This window comes from Agelaius phoeniceus, unplaced genomic scaffold (genome assembly GCF_051311805.1).
Source record: "Agelaius phoeniceus isolate bAgePho1 unplaced genomic scaffold, bAgePho1.hap1 Scaffold_110, whole genome shotgun sequence".
NCBI lineage: Eukaryota > Metazoa > Chordata > Aves > Passeriformes > Icteridae > Agelaius > Agelaius phoeniceus.
The window spans coordinates 161516-177291 of record NW_027509876.1 but is presented as its reverse complement, the minus strand read 5'-3'; the positions used below and the strand labels follow the sequence as shown (position 1 = coordinate 177291).

At 56.6% G+C, this 15776-nt stretch overlaps 1 protein-coding gene across 1 annotated transcript; it reads left to right on the top strand.

The window, feature by feature from the left end:
- The first annotated feature begins 12969 nt into the window (after positions 1 to 12969).
- On the top strand, positions 12970 to 13902 carry LOC143692969 (olfactory receptor 14J1-like). Its single transcript, XM_077173047.1, has one exon. It carries the CDS (start codon positions 12970 to 12972, stop codon positions 13900 to 13902), a length of 933 nt encoding a protein of 310 aa, XP_077029162.1.
- The last annotated feature ends 1874 nt before the right edge of the window (positions 13903 to 15776 follow it).

The window sequence follows — 15776 nt, the reverse complement described above, 5'->3', positions numbered from 1 at the left end:
CCCCCATTGCCCTGCCGCTGGCTGAGGCGCTCCTGCCACTCTTTGACCACGTAAGGCTCTGTGTCCACAGCCACGGCCGCCGGCTGCTGCCCGGACACTTGGTGCCCTGTGCAGATGCAGGCCTGTGCCCTGGGGGGCCTGAAGCAGCTGATGCGAGGTCTTTTGCCCTTCCTCTCCTACAGGATGATATCCGGGTGCAGCTGAGCTCCATGTGTGTCTTTCAAGAGATGCTGGACTTTGTAAGAGAAGATGGAAGAAAGGCCCTGAAGTCCCACGTGCGCCAGAGCCTGGTCCCACTCTACGTCCACTGCCATGATGAGAATCAGATTGTTGCTCAGGTGAGGACCTGTGGCCACCTGCTGTCCCCCTGGCAGGGGACTGGGCTGCCTCCTGCCCTGGCACCTTGCAGGCTGCAGCCTCCTCCAGGCTGTGGCACTGGGATGCTCCTGTGCCCTGGCCTGTGGGGCCAAGACCGCGTCTCTGCTGCTCTCCAGGCCTCCCGGGAAACGCTGCACTCTGCAGCCGGATTCCTGAAGAGGCGGAATCTCGAACAAATGCTCCAGGTGGATCAGACATGGAGGTTTGGCGAGTGCTTGGTAAGAGAAGCCGAGAACGCCCAGGCTCAGCCTGGAGAAGGCCCCTGAGGGCGGTGCTCAGTGTGCGGGGCCGGGCCGCTGTGCCCCTGCCCGCAGCTGCAGCCAGAGGCCGCGGGGGCTCTTCTCCAGGCTCCCGTGGGCCCGAGCCGGGTGCCCATGGAGCCCCGGCCCGGCGGGGCTGCGGGCCGGCACCGCGGCTCCCCGGGCAGCAGCCGGCCCTCTGCCCCCTGCCCTCGGGAGCCCTTGGCCAGCGGCTGCTGGCCGCGCCTCAGGGCTGTGCGGGCAGGGGAGACCGGGGCCGGGCGCAGGCAGCGCCCGGCCCAGGGGCTGAGCCCGCGCCAACCCTTCCCTCCTGCCGCTCTCTGCAGCTGGCAGAGGACAGGAGCCGAGCGGCCGAGCACCTGCGCCGGGCCCTGCGTTACCTGCAGAGCCCACAGGAGCCCCTGCGAGAGGCGGCCATCAGGTTCATGGGTGAGCCACGAGCCCGGGCTCCCTCCCCAGCCCGCCGCAGCTCGGCCCCAGCCCCCCCTGCTGCCCCGGCAGCGCCAGCCGGGCCCGGCGCCGTGGAGCCCCGCCTGGGCTGGGCATTGCTGCTGCCGCCCTCTGGCAGCCGTGCCCTGGGGCGGCAGCGTGCGCCAAGGGCCGGGCTGAGCCCTGCCGGGCCAGCAGCCCGTGTGGCCACAGCGCCGGCAGCGCCGCTGGCAGGGAGCTGTGCCGCTGGCGCCGTGACAGGCTCTGTGTTCACAGGCATGGCCGGGCGGCACCTGAGGGGGCAGCAGCAAGAGCTGCAGCTGATCTGCACTGGTGAGTGAGGCCAGCGGGCTGGCAGCGGGGGCTGCCAGGGGGAGAGCTGCAAGCCCTGCCCCGGCTGCGGAGGGCTCTGCTCCTGGGGGCAGAGCACACTGAGATTTCAGGGCCACGTGGGCCATTCGTGGCCAGCAGCTTCGGGCTGATCCCCTTGCTCCCTGCTCCCTCCTGGCCATGGCAAGAGCCGGCTGCGATGGCCCTGGCAGGGGGCTCTCCTCGGCTCCCCGCAGAGCCGGCATCTGACCATGGCTCTGTTCCTCTCTCTTGCAGCCCTGGAACGCCTGAGGGAGGACATGAGCAGTGCCGTGTCAGAGCTGGCACTTGAAACACTGCATGTCCTCCGAGCAACAGCCAGTGGGCGATATTCCATCTTCCAGAGGCTGCACGACCAGCTGCACAGGGCATGGATCGCTCGGCCTCGTCTGTCATGGCTGGGCTGGCTGCACTGCTGGAGCTCTAAGGACAGCTGATCTCGGAGGCTCTCTTTGCTGGGGCAGCCTGTGCCAGTGGAGATTTTTACTTTTCTTTAAGATTTTTCTTTTCTTCCATTCTATCTTTTACCCGATGTAAATATATACCGTGTTATAATATACACACTCTCAGGAGATTTTCTTTGCTGCCCAGGGTCCGTAGGGCATAGGGAAAGTGGAGAAAAGCCTGCTTCTACTTAGCATGCTGCCCATGCATGCAGTGCTGCAGGGAAAATGGCCAGAAGCCCCTTGGCCTGTGGTGGTTCTGCTGAAGCCTTTGTGCTGCCCACAGAGCGGCTGGGCAGGGGCCGGAGCTGCGGGGATCCCTGCCAGAGCGGTGCCTGGAGATGGCCACAAGCCCTGTGCCAGGCAGGAAGCGCCATCCGTGCCCTCCTGCCCGTCTGCTGCTGCCTGCCTTGCTGAGGGCTCCCAGGTGCCTCTGGCTGGGGCTGCTCTGGAGCTGCTGTGGGGCTGCGGCGCTGCTGCCGGGCAGCTTGGCCGGGCTGGGGCAGGGCCTGAGGGGCTGGGGCGCTGGCAAGCCCTGAGCAATGGGGCTGTCAGAGGCCACAAGCAGCCCCCTGGCAGCCGCCTTCTTCCTGCCAGAGTTGACTTGCAAGACAGATCCCGGGCACTCTGCAACTAACAGCATCAGTGTTGTTGGAAAGCCAAATGCAGGGAAATGTCAGACCTTTGGTCTTGTCAGCAAAGCTCAGAATTAAACCCAGGATTTGATCTGAGACCTTGGAAAGGGCTTCCGAACTCAGGTGCTAGAAGCCAGAATGCGGATTTCTAGTTTCTAGCAGAGACACAGGGAGGAAAGTTGAAGTGGAGGAAAGTTTAGAGTTTTAGAGTTCAAGATCTAAAAAATTCAGAGGTCCGCTCTTAGCTCATTCCAAACATCTTCAATTCCCCCAAAGGGGGATTTAGTTTTAAATAGATGACAAAGGACTCTTAGTGCTGCCTCTTTGACTCCAGAGTAGCTGCTTTAGAATCTATCCCATAACCCTGTATAGTTATGTGCCAGAAATTTATCATTTGAAGAAACTTTCCCAACTGACTTGCATGGAGGTTTGTTTGAAGGGTGTTTGAGGGGAAAGGCTCCCAGCAGAGGTCTGGGCTTTGGCCTAGCTGTGTCTCCTGCTGATTGTGAAGTGTGCCATCAGCAGCAGGGCTTTCTGGGCTAAAAATATCATCAAGTCACTTGGACTTGCTCATTTTGGCCTCTAAAAGCTGGACCTGCTTTCGGAGCAAATTTGGAGACCTCATCTATGGGTGGATGGAGCACCTAGGATTTTCCCAGTTGCTGGGAATGGTTCTCCAGGTCCCTGGAGTATCCAGGGCCCTGGTAAGTTCCAGCTCCACACATGTCTTGGCAATGAGAAGCTGAGGAGCCCAGACCTTTTTGTGCTGCCTGTGTCACTGCACCGGGGCCATGGGATGGGCACACACAGCCCTTGTGCTGGAGCTGAGCTGCTCTGCCCAGCACTGGTGGCCGCCATCCAAGCTGGTTTTGCTTGTGCTGGTTCCCTGACAGCTGGGGCCCTGGGCAGAGCCCTGAGAGCCTGGTCTCCCCCCAGGGAAGGAGCAGGAGCCCCTGGAGAAGCTGTACCGGGTGGGGATGCTGCTGCTGCTGCTGCTGCTGCTGCTCTGCTGGTGCTGGAGACAGCGAGGATGACACCAAGGATGACAAGCTCTTCCTCAGCCTGGCCCCTGGAGGCTGAAGGTGATGGACTTTGATTCTGGCACCTTCTTCAAAGCCAAACTCCACAGGGAATTTGCAGATGAGTCCCCACCTGGGGAAATTCTGCCAGATTTGGGCATGGCCCAGCCTGGCAGGGAAGCAAAGGTTCCCCCTTTGCTGGGGCAGATGCAACTCATCCTTCAGTCGCTGCCCAGCTGCTTTTTGGCAGGGCTGGAGGGATGGGCTGGGCTGGGTACGAAATGGGAGTGGGCTCCTGGCCCTGCCAACAGCCCCCAGCACCCACCGTGCCCCGGGCTGGGGCTGGGGCTGGGGCTGGGGCAGCCAGCCCGACACAAACAAAGCCCCATGGTGGGAGCAGAGGTGGGACTCCAGAACCTGTGCAGGGGCTGCTTTGCTGTGCAGGCAAGGAAGGGCTTGGGCTGCTCAGCTGCCCTTGTTTGCTTTGGGATCACCGTGATTTTGGGGGCAGTGCAGGGGGGAAGAGAGAAAGTGTGGGCTTCCCTCAGCCATGGCTGGGTTTTTCCCTACCATGTAGGAGTTAGGCCACTCTCAAGGCCTTAACAGCGATAAGAGTTTTTCCCGTTTTTCTTGTTTTCCCTTTTTGCATCTAATCTCTTTTCAAGAATGTGTTGCTTGTTTTTCCAGAGGAAGCATTCTAGGTGGTCCAGTGTGGATGGGGCAGTGCTTGGGAGCAGCTGTGGCGTGGATGGGCCGTGTCCTTGGAGAAGGCTGAGGCCATGGTTTGGGAGCAGCTTTTCTTGCAGCCGTGGCTGGCGTGAGGTGGGTCCCTGTGTGCTTGGCAGGGTAGGATCAGAGCTTTTGGGAGATGGCAGCGAGCACAGGAGCATCCTGCTCTGGGCAGCTGCTGAGGGCTGGATGTGCCGTGGCTGGCTGCAGGATGGGCACATGTCCTGCCCTCCTGCTCTGCTGCCAAAGGCAGCAGGGATGGGCAGCTCTGGGCACAGCTCTGGGCACAGCCAGCACGGCCTGGGCACCGCAGGCCTTGGCACAAGGGCACAGGAGCCCTCAGCTGACGGGCGGTTTCTGCTTTCTCTCCTTGCAGCCGGGCTCTGCGGCTGCTGAGGCTGCTCTGGGCTCTGCCAGGGCTCTGCTGGGCTCAGCCCTGGGCCCAGCTGGGCTGGCTCTGCCCTCACATTGCTCTGACAGCTTTGCATCAGACGAGCCCGTTGCGAGCACAGCACCTGAGCTTTCTGCTTTGGCAGCTGAGTGAGACTCTGCTGCAGGCCCAGAGATTGCAGCTGGGGACACACATCCAATTGGCAAGGACCCAAACTCTCCACAGTCCCAGCTGAACGCCTGGATCTGCACAGGATGTTCTGTCTGTCCCATTCTTCCTTCTTGATTGGCTGGAATTGTGAAGTTGCACTTTCTTCCTCCTCTAGAAGTGCCACGAGTGGGCCAAAGCTGGCGAGTGGGCCGTGCTCCTGAGGCAGTGCAGTCTGGAGCTGGTGGATGGAGAATTGCCCTTCTGCACCTCCAAACCAGAGCAAAAAGCTGTCAGTGGGACTTTGTGTCTTTAAAAAATCCCTGACAGTTTCAACGGGAATGTGCAGCTCATTCACAGGGTTAGAAGGAAGGGCATCTTCTAAAGGATTTGGGGTTTGACAGAGTTTCCATTCCCAGTCCTGCTTGGAGCTGGAAGGGCACAAAGCAATTTCCCATTGCTTCACCCACAATTTAACAATGTTGGAAACAACCTCAAAAACTTTTAAAAAAGGGTGCTGAAGTCAGCAAGATGGATCCATGGCATCAGCACATTTACCATGTAAATAACTGAGTTCTCTTTTTCAAAAGATCATGTACCTCTTAATGCAAAGAATGTAACTTTGGATTCATGTTTTGTTTTTTTCACTAACATTATGTTATGTTTTTTCTCTAACACTTGGATTTTATTCTTATCTTCTAAAATTTACCTATTGTTTTCCTTTTTCCTTTTTTTTCCTTTAAATAGAAAACATGTCCTATAAAAGGAAAGTCCTTTGCTCCTGGTTCCCATGTGGAGCAGCTCCCTTCCTGCTGGCTGAGCTGCTCAGGCAGAGCCCAGCAGCTCCTGGCCCTGCAGGGCTGAGGCTTTTCCCCGTTGCTGGGCACAGACTGATGGAGCAGCACTGCTGAACACGGGCACACAGAGGGACCAGGAGCAGCTGCCTCTGCCCACCTGAGGCTCCAAGGCCCAACCTCTGAGCAGCCAGGGCTGGAAGAGACTGGCAGGATCTGATTCCTGACTCTGGGCCAGGGCTGCACAAATGACCCCACAGCAGCAGCAGCAGCAGCAGCAGCAGATGGAGCTGACTTTCAGCACAGCCCCTGCCCCTGTTCCCTCCCGTGTGCAGTGGTGTCACAGCAGCCTGAGGCACCTGGGAGCCCCCAGTGCCAGCAGGGACTTGAGATGGCAGCCCTGGGCTCCTGGAGGCTGTGCAAGGAACGGAGCTGGGCACTCCCTGTCCATGGGGAGCTTGCAGATGGAAAAGGCTGCTGTGCCCAGGCAGCTCCAAGGGCACAGAAAGGAGGCTCTGGAGCACTGGATCTGTGCCAGTGCCACAGTCCTGGGCAGCAGCCAGCCAGCCCTGGGGGAACAGAGGGCACAGCACGAGGGACAGAAGCAGGCAAGGGCAGAGACTGGAGAGAGCCAGAGCCAGGAGCAGGAACAGCTGCTCCATTGCACTCTTGGAGAAAGCTCGGGGCTGGTTCAAAGCGCTGAAAGGCATGAAGGGCAGAGAGGAGGCCACAGCAAACAATGCTCCTGTTTGCACAGCCTCCCCTCTCCGTGTCCCAGAAGGAATTGCATGGACTGTGTTCTTCTCTCCGAGTCGTCTCGTTCAGCATGAGCAGCTCAGCACCAGGAGCTGAAGGAGCTGAAGCCTCAGGCCACAGGAGCTGGGCAAGAGGGAACTTTTGGAGCAAAGGAATGCTGCTAAAATAGCCCCAGCTGAATGCAGTGGATATAATCATGGAATCACAGAATCCTTTCTGTTGGAAACGCCCTCTGAGCTCACCCAATGCAGCCGTTCACCCAGCAGTGCCAAGCCCAGCACTAAACCACGTCCCTGAAGTGCCAAGGCCTGGACAGCAGCCCTGAGTGAGGCCTGAACAGCAGGCCCTGAGCCCAAGGTGGCCTCTGGATGAACCTTCCAACCAAAGGTTATCTTTGTATCTGCTCCCTAATGAAATATGCATGGTCATTAGCACTGTGATAGATGTAGCCACTCATTAGTGAAACATGTATTGACCTTTGTGTATTCAGAAGCCAGACCAGGCCATGAAATGTGACATCTGGCCTTGTTTGGGGCTGAATGGTCAAAGTCACCTCCCTTGGTTCCTCCTGGGGCCCTGGCCAGGCTTTGGGAGGGACCCAAGAGGAGGATGAAACCAGATGTTGCCACACTAGCAGTGCTGTCAGTTTGTCCATTCAGCACTGTCAGAGCTGGGCCCTCTCCCAGCGGGGCTGGAGCCTCACCTGTGGCTGGAGGCACCTGCAGGAATTGCCAGTGCCCAGGAGTGGCTCTGCAGCCCTTGGCTGTGACAGCTTCCCCAGCTGCTGTGTGGGTCTGGGCGATGGTAAAGGCTGAGGGTAACTGGGGCTGGATCTTTCTCAATCACTGCAGGCAATCTTTGGTGGGGATGGTTGGGTGCATTGCTGAGCTGCTCCTGTTGTGATTCTTTGCTGCTTTGAGCTGCAGGAAATGACACTGATTCCTTCAGTTGGTGTCTGTGTCTTTGGTGCTGACCCTGCCCACTGGCAAAACAAAACTGGCCCAGTCTGGCCAGATCCAACAAAATGTCACTTGTTCAGTGTCAATGTGAGGAATCAGTGCCATCAGAAATTCCCAGATGGGAAGCCCTTCCCTGGAGTTCCCTGGCTCTGGAGTGGGCTGAGGTTGGAGCCCTGTGGGAGCAGTGGGGCAGTCGGGTAAAAGAGGCTGCACCCCTGGATGGCTTCAAATGCATCCAAAAATTGCACATGGAAAAGGAAAAGAACTTGTGGGCTTGGGCAGACAAAGATGAATTTGTTAAGAGTACATTGGAAACAGCGCCTTCAGAAGGAACAATTATTGTTGGAATGTTCCCACACGGAGCAAGAGAAGAAGGTTTTAATCCTGAGCTCAGATGCATTTGTGCAAGTGAAATATCAATATAATAAAATACTATATATATATTTATAGGATAATAAGACCTGAAATATATATTTCTACATATATATCTATATCACTCTTTGCATATAAAATTATAATAATGTGAAGTAGTGCTGACAATACTAATTTGGTAGCTTTGGCTGCTCAGGGATGTAACACTAAATACCCTACAGAAGAGGACTGGCCAGGACCCTAATGTCAGTGGTCAACTTTGTGAGATTGTATAAAGTGAAAAAAGGAGGAAGGGAGGAAATTGGCTGTTTTTACAGGGTTTGCTGATACTGTGATGCAGAGTGCTTTGTCTGTTCCTGTGAAAAATTCAGTGATTAAGCCTGCAGGGTTTTTCATGTGCCAGACTATGCACAAGCTGCAGGATTGGTTGCATGGGTGAAGGGGTTGTTTAAAAAGCAGTTGAAAAAATGAGGAGATGGGAACCTTTGCCCATGGAGAACCCATCTCCCAGATGTGCTCCATGCCCTTAACAATGGCCCACTGGGGAAATGGAAACCCCCTGGCTGTGCATGGCTGCCCCCAATTTGCAAATCCAACAATGGGCAGTGAGACTTGGGCTGCCTGGGAAATTGTTCTGGCTGTGATGGCCCCTGGCAGGGCCAGCCCAGAGGCTGCAGGGCTGGGCCTTCATGCATTGGAATTAATTAGGAGAAATTCAAAGCAAATGAGAGCTATCAATACTGAAACAGGAATTCAGATTCCTCCAGGGCACTTTGGTTTGATAACTGCTCACTCGAGCCTTGCCTTGCAAAGTGGTCATGTCATGAGAGGAGGAATTATTGTTTCAGATATCAAGGAGAAATTAAAGGAATTCTGTTAAACAACGGTGACCAGGATTGGATTAGTCAAACCATGACAGGGTAGCACAGTTATCAATATTGCAATTTTAAGAAGGATTGTGAAGAAAGGAGATCCACCTGGAATCACCACCGTTTGTGGAGATAAAGGGTTTGGATGCAGCCGTCCTAATAATGGAGCCAGAGTGTGGGTCCAGAGGCCAAATGGCCCTCCCGAGGCAGCTGAAGGAGCAGCTCCTGGGAAAGACAACTCTGAGTCCTGAAACCTGGGCAGGAACAATGGGAATGTGTCCCTGCAGCCAAGTGTTCTGTGTGAGAACAAGTAGATCTGACAGGATATTGTTTTACACATCCTGCCAGACCAAATCTCCCTGTTTGCCCCAAGGGCCCCTTTGGGAAATGCTCTGATCCACGGGGCTCCATGGGAAGGCTGCTGTGACACTGAGGGACTTGCACAGGAATTGCATCCAGGAGCCCGGGTGCCCCTCAGGGACTGGGACCCGGCCCCTTCCAGCCCGAGGGGAAAGGGCCCCCCCAGGCCTTGTTAGCCACAGACAGCATGGTAAAGCTGAACAGCAAAGGGCCTGGGGACATTATTCTGGAATTACCATGGTGCCAGCTCCATGGACAACAGAATTCTTGTTCCTAACTCGGATGAGATTGAGAATAATGGGTGAAGAACGGTGTCACTAAAGTACTACAGGTGTCTGTAAGTTGTACCTTGATAGTCAGCCAGAATCTTTGTCTGCCACAAACACCTCTAGTGTTTCACCAAGGGGTTAGTCATCAAAATGTAATGATGAGTTCTGATGGATTGCTGAGCTTCTTTTGTAATTCTTTGCTAATGATGATGTGCTTTGCTGAGCTTATCCTTTTGTAATTCTTTGCAGCTGTGCATGATATAAATGACACAATTCCTTCAGTTGGTGTCTGTGTCTTTGGTAGTGACCCTGCCCACTGGTGAAACAGGGCCCCCTCTTGCCTAAGTGTTACCTGGGAAGGCAGAAACCCTCCCTCCAAAATTCCCCCTTCCTCCTTGTTCCCTCCCTTCATACCCTGAGCATGATGTGCTCTGGTCTGGGCTGTGCCCGGGGTCAGTTGGGGTCACCTGTCCTGGCTGTGTCCCCTGCCAAGCTCCCCCGCAGCCCCAGCCCCTCCCCAGCGTGGCTGGACGAGGGGCAGGACAGGCCTTGGCTGTGCTGCAGCTCAGCAAGAACAAAACCATCTCTGCGTGCTCAGCGCTGTGCTCAGCACCCGGCCCAGCAGTGTCTCAGTGCCAGGGGCTGTGCCCTCAGTGCCTGCCAGGGCTTTCCATGGCAACTGCCAGGCCAGGTGACCCAGGTGTCCCCCCCAGTGCCGGTTGCCATGGAAACAGTGCCCAGCGCTGCCCCTTTCTGTCTGGCTGACCTGGCCTTTGGCCCTGGCAGTGCCCTTGGCTGCTGGTTCCTGGTGCCCGAGCGGCCAGCGCGGCACAGGGCAGGTGGCCATGGCACAGCCCCAGCAAGGGATCCCCTCTGGCCCTGGGCACTGACACCAGCCCTGAGCAAGGTCCGGCTCCGGGCATTGGTTGCCTTGGCACCAATCTAAGGAACGGGTCCCTGTGGCCGTTGCCATGGCACCTGGTGGCACCAACGAGTGTCACTGCAATTGTACCTGGAACAGCCCCGGCACCGCTTTGTCCTCAGGGTTGCCATGGCAGCCCAGGGCAGCAACAGCTCTGCAGGCAAGGGGCCATGGAACCTGGCTGCAGAAATGGCTCCTTGGGCTGGTTTCCAAGGAAACCTGAACTGATGGGGGTTGCCATGGCACCCAAAGCCAGCAGTGGGGTCAGTGCAGTGTCCATGGCAACAGTCCCTTGCAATGGCTCAGTGCAGGTTGGGATGATGATCCACCCTCACAGCTGGCCCAGGGCAGGTCTGGAGTGGTCTCGGTGGCACCTTGGGCTTGGCACACACTTGAGGAGGGTGTCTGTTTGCAATGGGGAAACTCAAAGAGTTTTAGATTGCTTGAAAAAATAAAAGAAGCAAAGCCGCTCTTTGGCTTTGTGCAGTCAGTTCTCTGAGCAAAGCAGGTCCCAGGTGAGTGAGGAGAGACAGGATGGGGTTGGGGAATGTGGAGCAAGGTTGTCCACACTGGGTCAGACTTAAAGGCACAGCTTCTCTGACCAGGCTAGACTTCCTTAGGAGAGTCCCTGCATCAATATCAGTCACAGAATGCTGCAATCACATCCTGTGTAATAAGAACAGCAATAAAGACACCCTTTAAAATAGGAATACATATTTCTTAGAAGCTCGTTGAAATATTTCTCCATAACTGTAAAAGGAAATCATCCTGATGAACTGCACTCAAGCAGAGGGAAATCAAGGCAGAGCCATGGTTTGTCAGAACTTGCTTGATCCTAATGAGCCCCGTGGTGCATTTGGAGCTGAGTCTGGAAGCTCAGGGCCTGAGAGGAGATTGCACAAACCTTTCCAGGAGTCAAAGTCAGAGGAAAAACTCCAAGTGTCTCAAAGAATGAATGGGTTCCACTGAGGTCCATCCCTAACAGAGGGTCCTCATGGACTCCTTGGAGGAGAGAATTGGAGGCCAGGATGGCATGAAATCCTCTCAGAGACTCAGTGTGGAAAGGAGAATCCAAAGTACCTCAAAAACTTTGAGTATCTCAAAGTATTAATGAGCCCCACTGAGTGTCAGTACAAAGCTCTCAAGGGACTCGTTAAAGCAGATAATTGGGGCCATGATTGCACAAACCTCTCAGAGACTGCAAGGCAAAAGCCAAACCCCAAGTCCTTTGAAAAAGCTGCAGTCCCTGCAGGGAGCATGAAGGAGCCCCCAGGGCCATTGCTGAGCAAGGCTCCCCAGGGACTCCTTGCAGCAGATCCTTGAGGCCACTGGGATGTGGGCTAGGGGGGGATGCTGAGGGCAGCACAAGGGGCTGACAGTGCCCAGCCTGGCTGGGGCTGTGCCAGGAGGCCCCAGGGCCTCAGGACAAGGTGTCTCCTCCCAGCCCTTGGTGGCACAGACCCTGCTGTGCCCCAGGGCACCAAGACTTGGCTTCTCTTTGTCCCCACCTGTCATCACTGTCTGCAGTTCTCTGCTCTGCCTGGGGCCTGGGGACACTTGCTCAGTCGTGTCCCTCAGTGGGACCCATTAAAAGTCCACGAAAGTTTGGAGTTGGATTCTGCCTTGGAGTTCTGGAGAGGTTTCTTCAGCTGCCTCTCAGGGACTGATGTCCAGGGCCTGAGCACAAAGGCCCAGAGGCTGATTAAAGTCCTTGTGCTGTGTCTGTGCTGCTGAGCTGGGCTGGGCTCCTGGCCCAGAGGCAGCTCCTGGTCACCAAGAAGAGCTTCAAAAGCACATTTCTCTTGAGGAGCAGCTCTTGTGCCAGCCCAGCAGGGCTGGGGCACTGCCTGCAGCCAGCCCGGGCACAGCACAGAGGCACAGAGAGCTTCAATCAGGCAGGGCTGGGAAGGGGCTGAGAAGTGCCTGGGGCACAATCACTGCCAGCCCTTGGCACAGGAACCTCTGGCTGCAGGACAATGCAGCTGCAGCTCCTGGAGCCATCTCCTGCAGCTGGAACATGCCAATGCCTGCAGAGCCTGTGAGTACATTCTCTGCTTGTCACTTGTGCAGAGCAGCCAGGGGTGCCCAGGGCTGTCCTGCAGAGCAGGGTCCTGCAGCCCAGGGCGCTGTGCTGGGGCAGGGACTCTGCTGCCTGCCAGGGACAGCTCTCAGCCAGCCCTGGCAGCTGCTCCCAGCGCTGGGGGACAAGATCTGGGTGGCAGGAGACAGCTGGTGAGGCTTGGGAGTGTTCTCCTTGTGTGGGGAGGATGCTGCATTGTTCAGGACTGCTCCCAGCATGGCATTGAACTGCAGAACATTTCCAAGTAGATTATACAAGCAGCACAGCAAGGCAGGGCCTGCATAAAGGATAAAATTCTGCTTTTTTAATTTACTGCTCTGGATAGCCTGGGTGGGAAATTACCCATGGATATTAATCTCTCAGTTAAGGTTGGAATTATAAAAACATTTTGTCTCAGATCTGAATAAACCAGGCAGTGACAGAAATCACCACAGGGCCCCTCACAGGCAGCATCCAGGTTGCTTTTCCAGCCTCCTCAGGGTTGCTCTGACGTTGCCATCAGAGCCTGCAGAGCCAGAGCTGCCCCTGGGCAGTGCCTGAGCTGGGAGGGCTCTGCAGGGCAGAGCTGAGCCCCCAGGGCTGGGCTGGGCTCTGGCAGCCCTGGCAGGGCCCAGCCCTGGGCACAGGGAAGCAGCTGCTGGCAGGGACAGCTCCAGGCAGCAGAGCCCTGGGCAGGCAGTGGGGGGAAAGTGCCCCCAGCCTGTGCTGGGATATTTCAAGTCCTCTCCAAACCCAACTATTCCATGATTACTTTTCTTACAGATCCCCATTCAAAGGCACCATAGCAAATGTCCAACAGCAGCTGCATCAGGCATTTCCTCCTGCTGGCATTGGCAGACACGCAGCAGCTGCAGCTCCTGCACTTCTGCCTCTTGCTGGGCATCTCCCTGGCTGCCCTCCTGGGCAACGGCCTCATCATCAGCGCCGTAGCCTGCGGCCACCACCTGCACACGCCCATGTTCTTCTTCCTGCTCAACCTGGCCCTCGCTGACCTGGGCTCCATCTGCACCACTGTCCCCAAAGCCATGCACAATTCCCTCTGGGACACCAGCAACATCTCCTACACTGGATGTGCTGCTCAGCTCTTTTTTTTTGCCTTTTTCATCTCAGCAGAATATGCCCTCCTGACCATCATGTGCTACGACCGCTACGTGTCCATCTGCAAACCCCTGCACTACGGGACCCTCCTGGGCAGCAGAGCTTGTGCCCACATGGCAGCAGCTGCCTGGGCCAGTGCCTTTCTCAATGCTCTCATGCACACGGCCAATACATTTTCCCTGCCCCTGTGCCATGGCAATGCCCTGGGCCAGTTCTTCTGTGAAATCCCACAGATCCTCAAGCTCTCCTGCTCACACTCCAACCTCAGGAAATTGGGACTTGTTGTGTTTTCCATCTGCTTAGCACTTGGCTGTTTTATGTTCATTGTTTTCTCCTATGTGCAGATCTTCAGGGCTGTGCTGAGGATCCCCTCTGAGCAGGGACGGCACAAAGCCTTTTCCACCTGCCTCCCTCACCTGGCTGTGGTCTCCCTGTTCCTCAGCACTGGCACATTTTCCGACTTGAAGCCCCCCTCCATGTCCTCCCCATCCCTGGATCTGGCCCTGTCAGTTCTGTACTCGGTGGTGCCTCCAGCCCTGAACCCCCTCATCTACAGCCTGAGGAACCAGGAGCTCAAGGCTGCAGTGTGGAGACTGATGACTGGATGGTTTCACAAACATTAAACTTCTGGCCAATTTCTGCATATCACTTGTAATAAAAGTTATCTTTGATCCTTCTTGTTGATTTAATTTTGGAGGTTCTTTTCCTTTGTTTTAGTATTTTCTTATTGTCCACAAAGAAATGTCAATCTTGGTGCCATTTCTCATTTTGTTTCTCTCCACCTTCCCTGTGGCCACAGAGTGTTTTAATGAGGGGCGGCACTCTCAGTGGTTTTAAAGGAACTAAAGGATCTCCCAGCAGAGTTTTCTGCAGAGATGCCCTTTTGTTGCCTTCTCTGGAGCTGCAGCAGCAATGTCTGTGTGCAGAGCTGGGGCAGATCAGTGCTGGCCCAGCAGCTGTGCCCAGCAGCAGCAGCAGCAGCACTTGGTGTTGCCAGTGCTGCTGCCGTGGCCCTGCCCCGCTGCCCTGGTGGCCCTGGTGTTGCTGCAGGGCCTGAGTGCTCTCGGGGCCGGGCACAGCCCTGGGGGTGGCAGTGCCGGGGCTGCAGCAGGGACAGGCCATGGGCACTGCTGGGGCAGCGCTGACGCCTCAGGCCAGGCCCTGGGGGCTCCAGGCTCCTTGCCCAGGCTCTCTCCAGAACATGGCCAGGCCAATGCTCAGCACAGAAACCCCCGTGAGCAGCCCCAGGCTGGCCGTGGGCAGGCTGGGGGCAAACAGCATGGCTGGGGCTCTGCAAGGGCCCTGGGCCAGACGGGAAGGAGCAGCAGAGCAGGGGCTGATCCGTGCCCAGTGCGCTGCACAGCCCAGGGCAGCGTCCCAGAGCGTCCTCATGCAGCTGCCAACAACATCCCCCCTCTGCAGCCCTGGCCTCTCCCCCAGCTCACACAGGTGCCCCATCCTTGCAGGCACAGACACGGCAGCACTGGCTCAGCAGCCCCTGTTTGCATTGCACACAGCAGGGGCAGCACCCCCATGCTGCTGCTGTGGGGACATGAACCTGAGGGAGCACAAATGCCATCAGCCCCTGGGGCCAGCAAGGCCTGCGGGACACCAGGGAAACCACTCAGCTTTGTCCTGGCCTCTGCACTCAGCCAGAAAGTTTGTTCCCATCAGCTGGGAGTTTCCTGTGCCACTGCAGACGCTGTTGCTCAGAGCCAGGGCTGCCTGGCAGCCACCCCCAAACTGCCCTGAACATTTCCTTTGCCTCACCTTTGTTTTCTTTACTCTTCCTTGGTCCAGATTTCTTCCTGCTGCCCACCCCTGTTCCCTGCCCTGCAAACAGCCCATCCCTGTTTGCCCTTTCCTCTCTGGCCCCACTCCCCATTGCAGTTCCTGACTTGGCACCTTGGGAATGTCCCTTGGGCAGCAGGATCATCCTACAAGTGCTGCAGGAATTGTCTGCAGGCTCCTGCAGTGCCTGGCGCTGCTCCCTTGCCAGAGGCACCCCAGGCCAGGGGGGCACATCTGGGCTGCTGTTTCTGGCTCTGGGGCTCCCTGTTCTGGGCAATGAGGAGGAGCTGCAGAGGCTCTGCAGGACTGACAGGATGGGCTTTGGGGCTGCCAGGAGAAGCTGAGGGACCTGGGCTGCTGGAGCTGCTGAAGAGGAGGCCCAGGGCTCATCCTGCAACTGCTCCAAGGGTGGTTTCAGAGAATCACAGAATCAACAAGGCTTGAAAAGACCTTGGAAATCATCAAGTCCAACCTGTTCCCTGACATCGCCTTGTCTCTCCTGAGCCTCCTCTTCTCCAGGATAAACAACCCCAGCTCCCTCAGCCACTCCTCACAGGACTTGTGTTCCAGACCCCTCCCCAGCCTTGTTGCCCTTCTCTGGACACGCTCCAGCCCCTCCATGTCCTTCCTAAATTGGGGACCCCAGAACTGGACACAGCACTCAAGGTGCTGCCCAAGCAGTGCTGAGCACAGTGGAAGAATCCCT

What these genes read in the sequence shown, in the direction of transcription:
- LOC143692969 (XM_077173047.1), top strand. Translation starts at nt 12,970, where the DNA reads ATGTCCAACAGCAGCTGCATCAGGCATTTCCTCCTGCTGGCATTGGCA.